Raw genomic sequence first — 19,282 nt, forward strand, 5'->3', positions numbered from 1 at the left:
GGAAATTAAGTAGGAGAAATATTTTAATATCACTATTCGCCCTTTCTCTGTCATAGAAGTGTCAGGAGATGAAAGAAAATTAGTAAAATCTATATGAAAATAATATATAAATTGATTAATAAATAACAAAGACATAATGTAAAAACAACAAAAGCATGATATAAAAACAACATTGATGAAAACAATGATTGATAAATTGATTACACTTATTCTAATATCTCCCTGTATAGCACATTAAGAGTAAAAACACTTACAGAGTGCTTGACTAATTTCCCTTGGTTATGAAGTATTTACAAATTTAACGTCACTTGCTCTTCAAACTCGGGAGAAAGCAACATATAACTGACCATGTGCGAAAATGGGTTCAGGTAGGAATAGAGTTTGTCCTTGTGATTTATTAATGGTCTTCAGACATATTCTGTTGACAATGCCGCTGTCTTTCAGTCTCAATTGAAACAAAAACAATCAAATTCACACGATCAACAATAACAAATCGAAACACGCATGTGATTGGCACCAGCGAGAGCTATATATGTATTGTACATGCGCAAGTCAATGTTTATTTTTAAATTGCCAATGCACATCATATGTACAGGTCATTTGGACAGTTGGTCACTTAGCCTTTTATATATATAGACTAGAGGCCCAGTGCACAATATTCGGGCATGGAAGGAGGTGTCCCTCAACCCAGCCTTCACTCTCTCCAGTCCAGGACTGCTGGCTCCCAACTGCTCGCCTACCTGCCTTCCTGATTGCCCCTAACCACTTTTGCCTGCCAGCCTGATCACCCACTAACCACTACCCTGCCAGCCTGATTGATACCTAACTGCTCCCCTGCCAGCCTGGTCGCCCCTAACTGCCCTCCCCTGCTGGCCTGGTCACCCCTAACTGCCCTCCCCTGCTGGCCTGGTCACTCCCCAACTGCCCTCCCCTGCAGGCCTACGTCACCCCCCACAATTGACCTCCCCTGCAGGCCTGGTTCCCCCCAATTGACTTTCCCTTCTGGCCTGGTCTCCCCCAACTGCCCTCCTCTGCTGGCCCAGTCAACACTAACTGCCCTCCCTGCTGGCCTGATTGCCCACAACTGCTCTCCCCTGCAGATCTAATCTCCCCCAACTGTCCTCCCTGAAGGTCTGGTCCCCCCAACTGCCCTCCCCTGCAGACCTGCCCCCCCAACTGTCCTCCCCTGCAGGCCTGCCCCTCCTAATAGCCCTCCCCTGCTGCCTGGTCTCCCCTAACTGCCCTCCTCTGCAGGCCTAGGCCCCCCCCCCCAAGTGCTCACCACTTGAGGCCTGGTTTCCCCCCAACTGCTGTCCCCTGCAGGCCTGCCCCCCCAACTGCCCTCCCCTTTAGTTCTGGCCCCCCCAACTTCCCTCATCTGACCTGGTCTCCCCTAACTGCCATCCTCTGCCAGCCCAGTCACTTCTAACTGCCCTCCCCTGCGGGCCTGGGTCCCCCCCCAACTGCCCTTCTTTGCTGTCTTGGTCTCCCCTAAGTGCCCTCCTCTGCTGGCCTGGTCACTCCTAATGATCCACAACTTCCTTCCCCTGCAGGCCATCTTGTGGCAGCCATTTTGTGTCCACATGGGGGCAGCTATCTTGTATGGAGGAGTGATGGTCAATTTGCATATTACTCTTTTATTAGATAGGATTTTGTCTTTGTCTTCATTTTTAGCTATATAGTTTTCTTTTTTTTTCTGTTTTCTTTTTTTTTAATGATTGTAGTAGGGATTGCAATATAGATCCTTAACTTACCACATATAGTAATCTTATAACAATATACATCTATTTAGCTTTTCCAACATTTTGCAATTAATATTCTTTTACATCCTATATAATAAAATCCTATTATGCAAATCAACCGAATGGCACAATGACTGCTCGCTATGATGTGTACTGACCACCAGGAGGCAGGTGCTCAACGCAGGATTTGCCCCCAGGCCTCAGGCCAGCCAAGGCAGTGCCAGCAGGGGCCCCTTGATTGCCCCACCAATCTCTCCACACATCAGCCCTGATCACCCACCAGGCAAAGGGACCCTACCCATGCAGGAATTTCATGCACTGAGCCTCTAGTATATTGTAAATCTCGTCATACATTGTTATTGTTTGTGCTTTAAACAATTTACCTTAAGCAATGATGAAAAGGTTATTTTGTATTTAACCATGTATTTAGCATTTCCTGAGCTCTTTATTACTTTGTTTTAATCAAGGCTTCCATCTGGTATCATTATTCTTCAACCTGAAAATTTCCTTCAATATTTCATTTAGTGAAAGTCCAATGCTGACAAATTCTCAGATTTGGCCATCTGAAAATGTCTTCATATCACCTTAAATTATTTTCCTCTTGTTACAATTTTATTTTTTAAAAATGCGTTTTTAAGAAAGCAGAATTGAAAGAACTGTATTACAACATACTAATATTCTACCATTAAAATTTTGCCAACTTAAGCTTTATCATATACCTATTTATCTCACTATTTGGTCATTAACTCATTTTAAAGTAAGTTGCATGTATGTTATTCCTAAATCTTTCAGCTTGTTAGTCATTAACTAGAATTTAATATGTGTTAATATTTTCTCTTAATGTATAATTTACAATCAGTAAAGTACAAAACCTTGCATATCATTTGATGAATTTTGACAAAAGTATATACCTGTATATACACATCAAAATTAGGTCACTACCAGCATCTTGGAAATATCCCTCATGCCCTTTCCCAATAAATCTTTGCCTTTCATTCCATTTCCATCTCCCAGACATAACCACTTTTCTAATTTTGTTCACTTTGGATTTGTTTGTTTATATAGTACTTCACAGAATTGGAATTATGCAATATAGACTCTTTTATGTAAGGCTTCTTTCACTCACCCTAATGATCTTAGAAGTCATCTATGTGGTTTCTTGCATTGTAACTCATTCCTTTTATTGCTGAAATATATTCCATTTTATAAATGTACCAGTTTGTTTTCTGTTTATGAACTTTTGGGATATTTCCAGGTTTTTGGCTATAATAATTAAAGTTTGGGGATTGTTTTTGTAATGTGTGTGTGTGTGTGTGTGTGTGTGCGCGCGTGCGTGTGCACGTGCTCGCGCACGCACGCGTAACAAAGGGCAAGGAGGGGGGGAACAAATGTCTTTATATCCCTGGGTAAATAGGTGGCAGTTGAATTAATAGCTTTTAGGGTAGGTATATGATTCATATTAGAAATTACCAGACCCTTTTCCAAAATAGTATACCTTTCACATTATTACTAACAATGTGTGAGAGAGTTCTGGTTCTTCCATATTCTTGCCAGCAGTTGGTCTTTTCATTTTTTTTTAATTTTTAGCCACTGTAGTCATTATATAATGATTTCTCATTATAGATTTCATTTTCATTTTCATGATGACTAAAAAGTTATTGGGCATCATATAATGACATAAATATCTGTTTAATTTTTTATCTTATTTTTCAGTAGGTTGTCTTTTCATTATTGATTAATAGGCATTTTTTGTATAGTTTCTATATTCTTCATACATATACTTTGCTAGATATATTTTGCAAATATTTTCTGCTAGTCTGGCTTATCTATTCATTTTTAAGTTGTATTTTGATGAGCAGAAATTATTATTTATGATGGTTTAATGTCTTAAAAGTTTTCTTTTATGATTATTGCTTTTTGTATTTCTTCTGAGATACAAACTTTGACTCCTCCCAAGTCTTGAATATATTTTCATGTTTTCTTCTAGGAGCATTATCCTATTTAATAAAAAAGTAATATGCAAATTAACCATCTCTCTGCTACTCCCACAAGCCACATCCACCAGCCAATCAGGAGCGAGTATGCAAATTAACCCAACCAAGATGGCTTTGGCCATGGAGCTAGGAGGAGGTTTGGATTTCCCTGGTAATGGAGGAAGCCAAGCCCAGGCATCCACTCAAGGCAATAAAGTTTCAATTATAGAAGATAAATAAATCCCAACAAAAACGGTGGCAACCACACAGCTGGAGAGAGCAGGAGGCTTGGGTTGCTCCGGCGATGGAGGAAGCCAAGCTCTTACAGCCCTGGCCTGCCTTGGCCTCCACTACAAAATTTCAATTAAAAAAAATAAATAAATCCCAACAAAAATGGCTGCAGCCACAGAGCAAGCAGGAGGTTTGGCTCTGCTCAAGGCTACAAAGTTTCAATTATAGAAGATAAATAAATCCCAGATCCCAGGGCCTCCACTTGGGTCGCCAGGGGGTCATGGCCAGCCTGCAAATCACCACAGGTTCCTCTCCCAGGCTGCCCCATGCCCCAAGGGAACCCCACCCTGATCCGGGATACCCTTCAGGGCAAACCAGCTGGCCCCCACCCATGCACTAGGCCTCTATCCTATCTAATAAAAGAGTAATATGCAAATTGACCATTACTCCAACACAAGATGGCTGCCCCAATGTGGTCAAAGATCCTGCCCCCATGTGGACACAAGATGGCCAGCAGGGGAGGGCAATTAGGAGGCACCAGGCCTGCCAGGGAGAGCAGTTGGGGATAATCAACCCTGCAGGGGAGGGCAGTTAGGGGTGACCAGGCCGGCAGAAGTTGGAAGTTGGGGGCAAATGGGCTGGCAGGGGAGCAGTTAGACATCAATTAGGCTGGCAGGGGAGTGGTTAGGGGGTGATCAGGCTGGCAGGCAGAAGCGGTTAGGGGCAATCAGGAAGGCTGGCAGGTGAGCAGTTGGGAGCCAGCAGTCCTGGATTGTGAGAGGGATGTCCAATGGCCTGTTTAGGCCCTATCCCGGTGAGCAGTCAGACATCCCTCGGGGGGTCCCAGATTGGAGAGGGTACAGGCTGGGCTGATGGACACCCCTAACCCCTTCCTACCCCAACCCTCATGCACCAATTTCGTGCACCAGGCTTCTAGTAGAGAAAAAATTTCAATAAAGCGATAAAGTGCATCCTGTCCAGAGTGAGTTTCTGCCTTGCACCCTGAGCTGCTGGGATAGGCTCCAGCCACTTGCAAAAGCAGATTGGAACATAATTAGCTTACCTGTTTTTATTAATGTTTCTTAAATGGATACATAGCTCACATTTATTTAAATGTTTGATATTAGAGGTGTTTTTGAGTACTTAGAAATTTAGTGATGTTTTTGTGACCAGAAATATGCAGAACTATCTGTTCTGCATTAACATTTATCTCTTGTTTTTATAAATTAGTCTATGGGAAAAATTGGTTTTATGTTGTTTTGCTTAAAGTCACAGTTTCAAAGAACTTGTTAATGATGTTAAGGGAGGATTTACTGTATTATATAGTTTATTAAAAGACCCTGGGGTTTTTTTTGAGGGGGAATTAGACTTTTTTGTTTGTTTTATTTTGCTTTTAAGTTGACCAGGATTCTGTACACAGCCAATAACTCATTGATCTCTATTTAGCCACTGTTTGGTGTTGTAGTCCCTACTTTATAAATTTGAAAACTGGGGCAGGATGAAGTTGGAAAATTCTTCAAGCATAGCAAATCAATGATAGTTTCCTGGCTTTATATCTGAACCTCAAACACTAGACTATGCTTTTCATATGTTTTTTGATCTTATCAAATTAATTTTCTCCTGAGAAAGGAAAGGTACCTGGTATTCAAGATGAAAGGTAATTATCCAATTTATTTTGTCCTGTTGAGAATTAGTCATTTCCCCGACTTACAGCTTTTAACTTTAGTTATTTTGGAGTGAGAATTGAATTGTAAAATATGCCCAGTTTCACAACTTAAGGACAATACACTGATTTTTTTTTTTTTTTTACTTGTTGCAAAATAATTTTTAGGTAAGCAGCTAATCAGTGAAATTTCCATTTTAAAACATCTGAATCTGAGACAAATAAATTCTTAAATTTAGCATGGATGAGTGTCATTTCAGGCTAAAAAAATGTGTGCCGGATAGTGAGATGAATTATTTTCTTTTCCAATTCTCAAAACTTTATTTTTTTCTCTTTAGAAAAAAAAAATTGCTGTGTTAAATATTGTGATATTTTAAACAATATTTAGTGAATTATAAGTGGCAAATTAAGAGCCTCAAAGACACTAGTTAATCACTAAAAGCATTCCCTCTCCAAAATTTGTAACTATAAACCAATTGAATCATTAAAAGTTATATGCTGGTTGAGCTCTTTTGTCTTGAAGTTACAGAGAAGAATTTAGGTTAGAGATCACATTAATCACTAGTACTTTTTTTTCTCTCCAGTTCTTAAGTCACACAGTAGCTTACTATATTTTATCTGCTCTGCCTTAACATTTATCTCAGGCTGATACCAAGTAAGAAAGTTTTAGACCAAAAGGAAACTATCTGTTGGAATGATCAGGTTTTATAAGGTGAAAGAACATCTTGAACTCATAGAATCCAGAAATGTGTTTCCTCCCTTGGTTTGCTGACAATATGGGTATTTTGGCTTGTGGAATGGCCCTTAGAAATATCATGGATTATAGATCTGAGGAAATAGCATGTGTGGTTTTAATTACCACCTATACAGGAATGACTTCCAAATCTAACTCAGCAACCTTAATCTCCCATTCTTTCCCCCCCACCTCTATTTCTTGCAATCTTTTTAAATGGTTCTCTTCTTGGAAACATTGCAAGAAACTGAAAAACACACACAAAAACCTGATGTTTTGAGGGTGATAAGAATTTCTTGTGCTTTTTAAACATCTTTATTGAGGTTCTATAATTGATATAGAAGAAACACTATAAACATTTAATATATACATTTGTTGAATTTGGACATATGCATACACCTATGAAAACATCACCACAGTTCTACCTGAGTGGAGGCATTGGATGAAAAGCCATTATGGATTCTATCAAAAAAAAAAAAAAAAAAAGGAAATAGTAAAATAGTTCTAGAATAAAGATGGATATCAAAAAGAGGCTAGTTGAGATACAGAGGAGTCTTACACAACAGGGGTTTCAAGGTCTTGATGAAATAAAGAGCAGCTTCTCAGGAATGAGCAGAGAAGTATAGGAGATTGTTGAAAATCGATATGTTAATAAAGAGAGATAGAGCAGTATCTCATTATAACAAACTATATTTGTAGATATTTGCTGGAGTGAGATGAAAATTTGTGGCTTTGAACACGTGAGTCCAACCAATTCTTAGACAATTAAACGCATGACCTTGATCTCATTGGGCTTAGCCAACCAAGCTAAATGGCTGCTGATAATTTAGGAATGATTCAATAAAAAGGACACTGTAAATTTCCTTTGAAATACATATAGAAAGGGATAAAAATATATACATGATATTCTCTTTCACTTTTTAATTTTTCTAAAGATTTTTTTTTTTTTTTAGGTCTGTTATTTATTACCAATTTAATAAATAAATTTTCAGGTTTTCATTTCCCATTAGACAGAGGGAAAAGATGGTAATTCTCATGTGCTTGGTAATTGTTGAATTATCATTGTAGTGAAATTCTATTGAATTTAATTGTATTAAAATTATCAATTTATGCCCTAGCCAGTTTGGCTCAGTGGATAGAGTGTCAGCCCATGACTGAAAGGTCCCAAGTTTGATTCCGGTCAAGGACACATACCTCTGTTGCAGGCTCAATCGTCAGCCCTGATCAGGGCATGTACAAGAGGCAACCAATTGATGTGTCTCTCTCACATCGATGTTTTCTCTCTGTTTCTCCCCCTCCCTTCCATTCTCACTAAAAATCAATGGAAAAATATTCTTGGGTGAAGATTAACAAAAGAAAATATGAATTTATAAATCTGTCTTTTCAACTATACCATTAACTTTGTGATTGTGGAGATCCAATTCTTTATCTTTGTGTCCATAGAGTCTAAAACAGTGCTAAGCAGTTAATAGCTACATAACTGTGTTAAAGTATAAATAAAAGTGTTTTAAAATATGATTTTGCTTTATTGTAAATTATTAATATTATTTTAAAAGCTTACTTTTGGTCATATCTATATATTTCCAATCACCAAGGATTCTTATTATCACTAAACTTTTCAAACTGTTAGGGACAATAGTAACAGAGGAAATGCTACCCTCCCAGTCTTTGGGACTGATAATAGTAACTGCAAGTTTCAAAAAGAGATTATTTTATGACCTGAAGTTTAATTTACATTTTCCAGGTTAGTGATGGATTTCTTTATTAACAAGACTCTGACTTGGGAATTGTGTAGAATAAAATCATGTTGTCCCCTGATAATATTTGTTTTTAAGTGTGTGAATCACATTCTTTTATTTTAACTCTCCTTCTAGAGGCCTTTTTCAATTAAACTGTAATGCACTAACTATTACTGGGCATATGATTTTTTTTTACCTTGCTGTTGCATTAAACTTGCATTAACTACTTCAAACTATCATAAAATTTTAAATAATTTCATGGTATAAGTTATTTGCCATATTAAAGAATAAAGTTTTTAAAAACAAATAAGTATGCAAAATTCCACAAATACTGATTTCTTCTAATTATTCAAAATAACTTTTTTTCTTCTTTTATTTTATATTTTATTATAAAACTAAATATTAAAAGTATAAAAAAGGCAAAAAAAAATCCACAACAAATATTATTTGAACTGAAGGGTAATGAGTCCATTAAGCATCATGGCTAAGAAATAGCTAAGAAAAGGTATGCCAGGAGCTTCAGCTTTATGTTTAAATTTTTAAAAACTAATGCAATGTATATGCTCTTCAGCTTGAAAATAGCATAAATGTGCTTTTTAACCTACAAATATTTTCCAATTATATCTTATAATCAATTAGCACAAGCAAATACAGGAAGTAAAATATTCAGTCCTTTGTGTTTAGCTGTTTCAGAACTGGTTTAGTGGAAAATTACTTTAAAAGTTTAATTTTCATTTTCATGAGAAAGATGCTTGTATTGAAGTAGTGTGCAACTGAGGTCCTCTACTGTTACAGCTGAATATAACACCAGCTTTTAAGATTTTGTGAAGTTTGTGCCAGAGAGAGAGAGAACGAACAAGGACAAGAGTGATTACTACTTTAGTGTTGACAGCATAAAACACAATGAGCTAAAAACAAAAACAAAAAACTAGGTGCTTTTATTTGTTAATCAATCTTTCTTTGTTTTTAAGAAAGAAGAAAGGGTTGTCATGCTTTCATATTCACATTTTATTAATGTAATTATAATTGTTTTAAAGTTTGTAATCTTTTCCTTTACGTAGATGATTTATTTTTTGAGAATTTTAGTGAAAACTATAAGTTCTTGTTTCTCACATTCCATATTTGCTTAGGACTGGCTGTTGTGACAACTTAACATGGTAGAAACTATTGATAAAGAGGCATAGTTTACAAGTTAGTTTAAATAGCATTCTTTATTAATAGTAAGGTTTTTTTGTTTGTTTTTTAAACACTTCACAGAGAATATCAACTTATTTTTTAATTTTAAAATATAGCTCAGAACCAGAAATTACCAAATAATTGAAGGGGGGAAAAAAATAGTTTGAAAGAAAGAGAGCCAAGGGAAAAAAACACACACAGTCTTACCCAGAGAAAATGAAGCTAATATACTTTTTTGCTTCCTGAATTAAAAGAATTCTAATAACTATCCTCAGAGAGACTCAAAAGAGTAACAAAGCCACAGGCAAGGAATAACTAGATATCAGAAGAGAGATCCTAAATTAATTAGTAGAGTACATAGGCTAAAGGCCATGCTCATGGGAAATAAAACAGAAAATTGATATAGAAAATAGATCCAATTTTCTTCTGCTCACCAAGAGTTTCAATTAAAAGATACAATGGAAGGTGAAAATAATGAAAAATATACAAATCAACTTTTTGTATTAATGGAATATGGGTCTTAAAAGGACATACCTAATGTTACTAGCACAAATGCACAAATGCCCACACTCTAGACATATTGGGCTAAAATTTTGTCTAAAGATAAAGTGAAAAACCATCCTGAAAGCCTCCAAAGAGGCATAACATGGTACCTGCAACAAAGTGAGAATCAGCTGGACATTAGACTTCTCCACATTAATGGAGAACACTCAAAGACGATGAAGAAATCCAAATTTGAGGGCATGAGTGAGATATTTGAAGACATGCTGTGTTTTAAAATTAATTTCCCCTATGAATTGTGTATTCTCCACCTTGAGGACTTGCTTACTGTGCCCTCTGCCTGAATCACACATTTCTGAGAGAGCTGAATATCTCTTTCACTTCCGTTAGATGTCTGCATAAATATTACCTACTTAATGAAGCTTTGCTGGATCAAAATGTTGCTAAGGATATCCTAAATAATAAAAACCCAGCGACTGATTGGTGGAACTACCAGAACAATCGGTTGGTCAGTCATTATGATACGCACTGACCACCAGAGGCAGACGCTTAATGCAGGAGCTGCCCCCTGATGGTTAGTGTGTTCCCACAGTAGGAGCACCCCTGGTTGACCAGGATGAGCAGCACTCCCACAGCAGGCAATCCTGCAGGCCAGCCCCCCACCAATGCATGAATCACAACTGTGCCACTGTGAAACTTGGCTGTTTTGAGCAAATCAACCTCTGGAGTGTTAATTCTCTCTCCTTTAAAATGTGAACAAGAGCCCAGCGGATGTGGCTCAGTAGTTGAATATCAACCTATGACTTAGGAGGTCAAGGTTTGACTCCCTGTCAGGGCACATGCCCAGGTTGTGGTCTCAATCCCCAGTGTGGGGCATGCAGGAGGCAGCCGATCCATGATTCTTTCTCGTCATTGATGTTTCTATTGCTCTCTCCCTCTCCCTTCTTTTCTGAAATCAATGGAAGATACCCTTCTATATAATAAATTCCTAATATGCAATTGTCCCTTTAACTAGGAGTTCAACCGCTGACTGTGACCCTAACCCAGAGGCCCATGCTGCACCCTGGCCCACAGTGTCTGGCCATGATCACTTCATTTCTGCATGAGGACTCAGGTGCCATGACTCAGGCAGAGGGGAGCATGCGGGTCCCAGGGGACCAGTTGCTGCCCAGGGCCCACAGTCAGCTGGAACCTACCCTTCCATGCCAGACACTTGTGCTTCAATCGCCAGCCTGGCCTAGGGACTGCACCCATGCACACATTTTGTGCACCTGGCCTCTAGTATCCTATCTAATAAAATAGTAATATCAAGTTGACCATATCTCTCACACAGAAGATGGCTGCCCCATGTGAACATAAGATGGCCACCACAAGATGGCCAGCAGGGGAGGGCAATTGGGAGAGACCAGGGCTGCAAGGAAGGGCATTTGGGGATAATCAAGTCTGAAGGGGAGGGCAATTAGGGGTGACCAGGCTGGCAGGAGAGGGAAGTTGGGAGGGACCAGGCCTGCAGGGAAGGGCAGTGGGGGGACCATGTCTGCAGGGGAGATCAGTTGTTGGGGGGACCAGACCAGCAAAGGAGAGCAGTTAGGGATGATGAGGCTGGCAGGGGAGTGCAGTGGGGGGGGGGGGGGGGGGGGGGGAACTGGTCCGTAGGGGAGGGCACTTGGGAGGGACTAGGTTGGCAGGGAGGGCAGTTGGGGTGACCAGGATGGCAGGGGAAGGCAGTTAGAGGCAATCAGGCTGGCATTTAGGCATCAGTAAGTCTGGCAGGGGAGTGGTTAGGGAATGATCAGGCAATTAGGAAAGCAGGCCAGTGAGGAGTTGGGATCCAGCAGTCCTGGTTTGTGAAAGGGATGTCCCAGATTGGAGAGGTTCAGGCTGTGCTGAGGAACACCTCCACCCCCAACCCCCCATGCACAAATTTCCTGCATTGGGCCTCTAATATATATATTTTTATCAACCTGGTATCCTACATCCTCTCTTCTCTTTTCTACTTTTTCTCTTTGTCATTTGATCACTATATGTCATATTATATATTCAGTTATTTACTTGGTTAGTCTTCAAGAGTGGAATGCAGGTTTTTAAATCTCATTTAAAAATTGACAGTATAAATAATAAAAATCAGAAGTTAGGAAAGGAAAATGGGAAGGTTGTAAAAGTATATTAATTATATCATTATGCATAGTGAAGAGCTAATTATCCTATCTAATAAAAAGGGAATATTCTAATTGACCCTCACACTGTCGCAAAGATGGTAGTTCCCACAGCCAATAATGAGGGAATATGCTAATTGACTGTCATGCCCTTAAAGTTGGTGCCACCCACACACAGTCAACAAGGTGGAAATATGCTAATTGACTACCTCACCCTCAAAGATGGTGGCACTCACAGCCAATAAGGAGGCAATATGCTAATTGGTTGTCACGCCCTCAAAGATGGTGGTGCCCACAGCCACAAGGTGGCAGCACCCAGTCCCCTCAGCCCTGGGCAGCAGGTGTATGACAAGGCCGAGTCCCCGAGTCGCCTCAGCCCCCCAGGGCCAGCCCAAGGCACAAGCAAGCCTAGGATGGCAACTGCCCAGCCACCCATGGCCCGCCTGGAGTTATTTCTAACTCCCCACATGAATGATATCTGATTTTTCTTTTTTTTCTTAATGGAAAGAGATAAAGAGGGAAAGAATAAAAAGAAACTGGTCATCTTTATGGAAGATGTCTTAGGGAGAGGGAATAAGATAAGAGTTAAATAAAAATGTTTGATAAATATAAGGTACTATAAGTTGCTTTGTGGATTGATATGAAAAGTAGGATCATGTCTCTCTGCCATAAAATATATTGTAGTTATATTTCAGGGACTTAGTTATTTTTTGTTTTGAGCAAGATAGATGATTTTCATTGACTTGGTAGAACCAATCTGCCATCTATCTGAAACTTTCTTAACAATTTAGCATAGTTAAACCTACAGAACGTCATTTGCACACCACCACAATTAAATTTTCTTCCAGGAGAGAACAGATGTGCTATTAGTGTAGCCTTTAGGAAACTGTAAGATCTTTGTCAGATATAATCCTATTATAGTTATAAAACGCAAAATATTTACACGTGGATATTTTAGAAAATGTATAGACTATTCTCTCGTAATAGAAGAGGAACAGTAAATATAATTTTGAATTTTGTCACAAAACCTTAACTCATTCACTAAAATTGGTTTTATATCTACTTTGTAATTGATCTGTGACTTTTTGTTTCCTTTGTAGCTGTTCAAAGGTTTTGTGCATAGCATTTGAGGTACTCCAGGGCTTGCAGTATATGAACAAACATGGTATAGTACATCGGGCGCTGTCTCCTCATAATATCCTTTTGGATCGAAAGGTAATTGCCAAATAATACATTAAATGTTTGTTTATTATTTGAGGTTGAAAGCTACTGAAATCAAGCCCACTTAGTTAATCAGAGAGTAGGATAAGAATATGTTTTAAGATTATTCATAACGAAAAGACTGTGTGAAAGCTAGCTAACATCTGTGGTGTTAGAAAAAAGCAAGTGTAATTAAATTATGTAAGTCCATGTGTTTTTCACATGCATTATTCTTTTTTCCCAAAAAGTCAGTTTCTAACATCCGTTTTGTTTTCTCTTCCATTCAGTTTCTAAAAAAAAAAAAATGCATTGCAGCTTCTTGATCCACGCCTGCTCTGAATTTGCTTTCATCTTAAGAAAGCCTATCAGTTTTCATAGAATATTTTTCTCATAGTACAATTGCATTGTATTTTCTCATCTTTGTTTTCTTTCCCCTGTTTTCTCTTCTATATTTTACTTTTCATTTACCACTTGTTCACTTGTTTTGGAGTGCTGCTTCTCTACTTGCAAATCTAGTGGGTGATTAGTAAGAAGCTAGTCAATCCTTCTAAGAGAGTTAGATATATGTTCGGAAATAATCATAATTTCATTCTTTTTCGTAAGTATATAAAAATAGTTTTGAAGGAATATTTTCTGGGGAATTATTTTCTGTTAGTAGGATTGCTCTTTTTCCCAGTTTTTCTTACAGACTTTCAATACAGTTACCCAGTGATATTACAAAACCAAAAGAGAATATGGTACTTATGAATTTCATATTTATAGCAGTAAAATATCTAACCAACCTGAATTTCTTTAAATTATAAACATTTTGAAAGGCTTAGAAATAAAGTTCTGAGATAAAGGAAACAACCCAATTTTAAAAACTACTTAATTTTTTAGTGTTAAATATATAAAAGGGGAAAATTTAAGGGACTTATAAAATATATTTGCCTTTTATTAAGAACCTCAATTTTGTGAGAATTATAACTGTTCTAAAGCAAATAAAAAATGGTTGGAAATATAGCAGATTCACTAATATTTGATGTTTTCAGACATGATGTTTTCAAACTAAGAACTCTCATGTCAGAGTTAAATTATAATGTTGTGAATGGACTTGCTACTTCCTAAAAAAAAATATTTTGTGAAAATTACCCTAAAATATTCTAAGTAGGCATTCAGGGCAAACAAGAAGACTTGCTTTTTTGCTTTGTCAGAAAGCCTGGAAAGTACAAAAATCAAAAAATTTTTATGCTTGTGTACGTATATACATACACATATGTGTGCATATACATGCATATAAATGTATATTTACATACATACATTATATTTGTAAGAAGTGTAAAGTAGACTAAACATTGGCAAGTAAGTTTATAATAATATTGTGGTAAATTTATGTATATATTCTAATGTATCTGACTATATAATGGTTCCTTTACTTATAGAATATATAATATTATTTTTCCTGCTAATATTAAAATGTTTCATAGTGATTTTTTCCCCTTTATTTTCATAGGGACATGTTAAATTGGCTAAATTTGGACTTTATCACATGACAGCTCATGGTGATGATGTTGATTTTCCAATTGGGTAAGAATATGTTTTCTTATTTTAGTTCTGTCTTAAAATTTATAATCTCTATTATAGCTTTTTTTTATTAACATACCTCACTTAATGATTCTCACTTAATGTGTGTTCCTCAAAAGACTGAGAAAAATCACTCTCACATTATTTTTCTTTGTTTCTGAGTTTAATTCCATGTTTTTAATGTTAACTGCATATTAAGATTCTAGCTTAATCTTTGTATATTTCAGAGGTAGTGGGGTAGAATCTACAACTGAAAGTCTGTGTTTAAGTTTCTATCCCTTCTGGTATAGAAATCTAGGTTTATCCAGGCCTCCAAGAAAAGAATGAAAGTTTTTTAAAAAAATATATTTTATTGATTTTTTTACAGAGAGGAAGAGAGAGGGATAGAGAGTCAGAAACATCGATGAGAGAGAAACATCGACCAGCTGCCTCTTGCACACCTTCTACCGGGGATGTGCCCGCAACCAATGTACATGCCCTTGACCGGAATTGAACCTGGGACCTTTCAGTCCGCAGACCGACGCTCTACCGCTGAGCCAAACCGGCTTCGGCAAGAATGAAAGTTTTTTCACCCTGTACCCAGTGGTGTGCTTTTGACATAGAGCTTAGTGTTATATTTGTTGTGTGGTGGCTTTTTAAACATTTTAATGATATAATTTTTCAGTGTTTAAAGTTTATATTATTTAAGATACATGTAAGTTATAAACTAGTACCAAGGATTCTTATATACCCTTTACCCAGATTCCTCAAATATTAACATTTAACTACATTTGCTGTATCTTTTTCTTTCCTCTTATACATACTTATGTATGTGTGTATAAATATAGTTTTTAATCATTTAAGTGTAATTAGTGTTTAAAATGGCCTTTACACCTAAATATTTTAGCTTGTATTTTCTAAAGTAAAATTTTTTTGTACATCCCACAAACTAATTATCAAAACCAGGAAATTAAAATTGATATAATACCATTACATAATTAGGGACCTTTATCATACTTTAGTGTTGTTGTGTGGTGCTTTTGGAGTCTATAAAATCAGTTCTATCACTCCATTACTGAGAATTGTAGATCGAAGTAATGGAGTGTGTTTCTGCTTAAACAATTAATTAGATAATTTTAAAAGGTCTCATTTATAAATTACCCTTATATCTTTAAAAGTTAAATTGTAGATTTCTTACCTAAATTTTTCATTTGTTACTACATAGCCAATCTTGAGTTTAACTGTTTAGTCATTCTTTCCTTTATTTATCAAGAAAATATTTATTGAGCACCTTCTCTTCTGGCTGCTGATATATAAAAATGAGTAAAATAGGTTCCTATCCTCAAAAGACTCATGGTTTATTGGGACTTTTTTTTGTTTTGTTTTGATAGCCTACTTAATAACAGTGCATAAATTCATAATTTTTAAGTTTTGCATTTCAAAACTTGTGGTCATAGGCAACAAATAATTGTTACAAACACTAAAATTTATTTTGTAAAAATATCCTATACTTTTCCAGCTGGTTTGGCTCAGTGGATAGAGCTTGACCTGGAGACTGAAAGGTCCTGGGTTCGATTACAGTTAAGGTTGTGGGTTCAATCCACAGTGTAGGCATTTGCCTGCAAACCCCTACACTGTGGATTCTCTCTCATCATTGATTCTCTCTCATCATTGATATTTCTATCTCTCTCTCCTTCTCCCTTTCTCTCTGAAATCAATTAAAAAATAAGTAAAAAATAAAAATAAAATAGCCTGCACTATGATTTTTAAAAAACATTTAAATATAATAAAAAAATACATTCACAATAAAGCTCTATTCAGTAACTTCATTATATGTGATAATTACCTTTTGAAGTAGCTTTTAAAGAGTTATAACAAATGTGATTCCTTTTGTTTCTTCATTTTGTCTGACATGAGAGAGAACCCCAAAAGTACTAGTATAACGTAAACCAATATTACTTTAATTTGTTACCTTTTACTTAAAGGTGTTTTAGGTTATAATGATGAATAGAAAAAAGGAAGTGATTTTTCTTAAAGCACACCAAGCATTTTTTAACTACATTTGAATCTAAAATGCTTGGATAGAATTAGTCTTATGTGGCCATTTGGTCTGGCTTACTTTGAAGTCTTAGACCCAAAGGTTCTGAACAGAAAGTATCAAAGAGCAAAATATGAAACATTAGCCAGGAAAAATAAAGTGATCAAAAAGCTAAGGCATGAAAGAAAATATTTACACCAAAGAAGCTTACAGTTGATTCAAAAGACAAATATTAAGGAACAACAAAGTAAAATGTTAACATCTGTTTCAAAATATTATAGAGTTAGAAATTGGACATTCATTTTAGTGGGCCAGTAGCTTAATACCTTGTTAAAACTTCAAACAGATGGTGAAAGTCACTTATATTTACCTCACCAGTCATATAGCAATGTTCTGGTAATTTTCTCTGCAAGTTAAAATACTGTGTTAAAGAAGTGGTACTTGTTAAAAGGAGATAATCTACATTAAAGAAGAACTTTCGGGCTTATTGTTTTCATTAATTAATTTAATCATCCTTGATTGGAGCAAGGGCTCCCTCTATGCTTCCATAGATCACCAATCAGAGTTTTAGGTATAATAATCATCTATATATATATAGAAGCCTAACATGCAAAGTGTCCCCTTGGGAGTTTGACCAACTAGGAGTTCAATCACTCACTATGACATGTGTTGAACACCAGGGGGTGGCATAGAATGAAGGAAGGTCCCAGCCTGCAGCCGACAGCTGGGGAAGGGAGGCCCTGGCTGGCAGCCACTAGGGACTCTACCCATGCACAAATTTTGTGCACTGGGCCCCTAGTTTATCTATATTGTTGCTTGACTTTTTACTATCCATACTATTATTTTCTGAATTAGATGTGTTGGGAATCCGGATTAAAAATGATCAATTTGCCTTTGGACATATTATGGTGATGATAAATATACATTACATTTGTGTCACATTCTCCATTTTTATTAGACACTAGAGGCCCAATGCATGAAATTTGTGCAAGTGGCTTAGCCCTAGCTGCTGCAGTGGCTGCCTCTGCCTTGGTGCCCCCCAAACCCCACACACTGTGGCTTTGTCGGAAGGTCGTCTGGAAAGATGTCTGGTCTAAGTAGCATAGTATGCTTTTATCATTATAGATGTGTGTGTTCACTAATATATAACAGTTTTATTAGGTGGGCATTATCATTTCTACTTTACAGTTTAAGAAACCCAGATCATATAAAGAATATGTGTTAGGACTGAGATTAGAGCACAGGTATTATAATATCAAAGCTAGTGCTATTTCCAGTAGACCTCAGTTGTTTCAAGAGATACCCCACATTCATTTAGATACAGGGGTCCTCAAACTTTTTAAAGTGGGGGCCAGGTCACGGTCCCTCAGAGAGCTGGAGGGCCGGACTATATGAACTACTAATTCCTACTGTAACACCTCAGCTGCGCTCACTGCCCAAAAAACCTGGCGGGCCGGATCAGACTCCTCTGTGGGCCGCATGTGGCCCGCGGGCTGTAGTTTGAAGACCCCTGAATGCCATAAAACTTGTGTATGAGAGAAATACATGGACAAATTAAAAGAATATGTTAATATCACTCTTGTATTAAAATGAAAAGGAATTAAAAAACTTATTTTGCCCATTTGAATTTAAGTTATACTTCCTGACTTAATTGACTTGTATTTTACAAATAAATAAGAAGTATTGACAATCATAGTGTGAGAAGGTGGCTGTAGAAAAACATAGGAAGAGAAATGGAAGTAATAATTGAGTGTTTGTATTACATTTATTATATAAATGTTACATATACTTAAGTATATTTTGGTTAATGTCATTATTTTAGCGTGGCATAATAAGCTAATATCATTGAATCGAAAAAATTAGATGGTTGTGCTCATGACTAAACCAGACAATAAATGAGTAAAATTATGCAGCAAATATGATTTTCTCACTAATTTCCTTGTTTTACCATTGAACTTCCTACTAAAAATTTTCTTGTAGTGAATAAATATAAATATTTATCTTTAGTAAAATTAAAATATATGAAATTTTCATGGAATCTATAACCAAATAGTGTAAAGTATTATTTTTTAAATTTTCTTCATTAAGGTATTGCATATGTGTCCTTAATCTCCCATTGCCCCACTACCCCAAACCCTCCTACCTCCCCCCCCCCCCCATCATGCCCTCACCCCCTTGGTGTCTGTATCCATTTATATGCTTATATACATGCATACAAATCCTTTGGTTGATATCTCCCCCTTACCCACACCCTCCTCTACCTTCCCTCTGAGGTTTGACGGTCTGATTGATGCTTCTCTGTCTCTGGAACTGTTTTTGTTCATCAGTTTATGTTGAAGAGAGGAATAAAACAACAACACTTCTATGACAATTATTAGTTAACCCAGTGGTCAGCAAACTCATTAGTCAACAGAGCCAAATATCAACAGTACGACGATTGACATTTCTTTTGAGAGCCAAATTTTTTAAACTTAAACTTCTTCTAATGCCACTTCTTCAAAATAGACTCGCCCAGGCTGTGGTATTTTGTGGAAGAGCCACACTCAAGGGGCCAAAGAGCTGCATGTGACTTGCAAGCCGCAGTTTGC

At 37.0% G+C, this 19,282-nt stretch overlaps 1 protein-coding gene across 3 annotated transcripts in view; it reads left to right on the forward strand.

Annotated features, from left to right (window-relative positions):
- TBCK (TBC1 domain containing kinase) overlaps window positions 1-19,282 on the forward strand; it is a 162,494-nt gene that overhangs the window by 25,690 nt on the left and 117,522 nt on the right. For all 3 annotated transcript variants that reach the window (XM_045589220.1, XM_045589218.1, XM_045589221.1), the window contains 2 exons: window positions 13,015-13,129; window positions 14,607-14,680. In XM_045589220.1, the coding sequence (XP_045445176.1) occupies window positions 13,015-13,129; window positions 14,607-14,680 (189 nt within the window). The remainder of the gene's footprint in view (window positions 1-13,014; window positions 13,130-14,606; window positions 14,681-19,282) is intronic.

Source organism: Pipistrellus kuhlii, unplaced genomic scaffold (genome assembly GCF_014108245.1).
Source record: "Pipistrellus kuhlii isolate mPipKuh1 unplaced genomic scaffold, mPipKuh1.p scaffold_m20_p_1, whole genome shotgun sequence".
NCBI lineage: Eukaryota > Metazoa > Chordata > Mammalia > Chiroptera > Vespertilionidae > Pipistrellus > Pipistrellus kuhlii.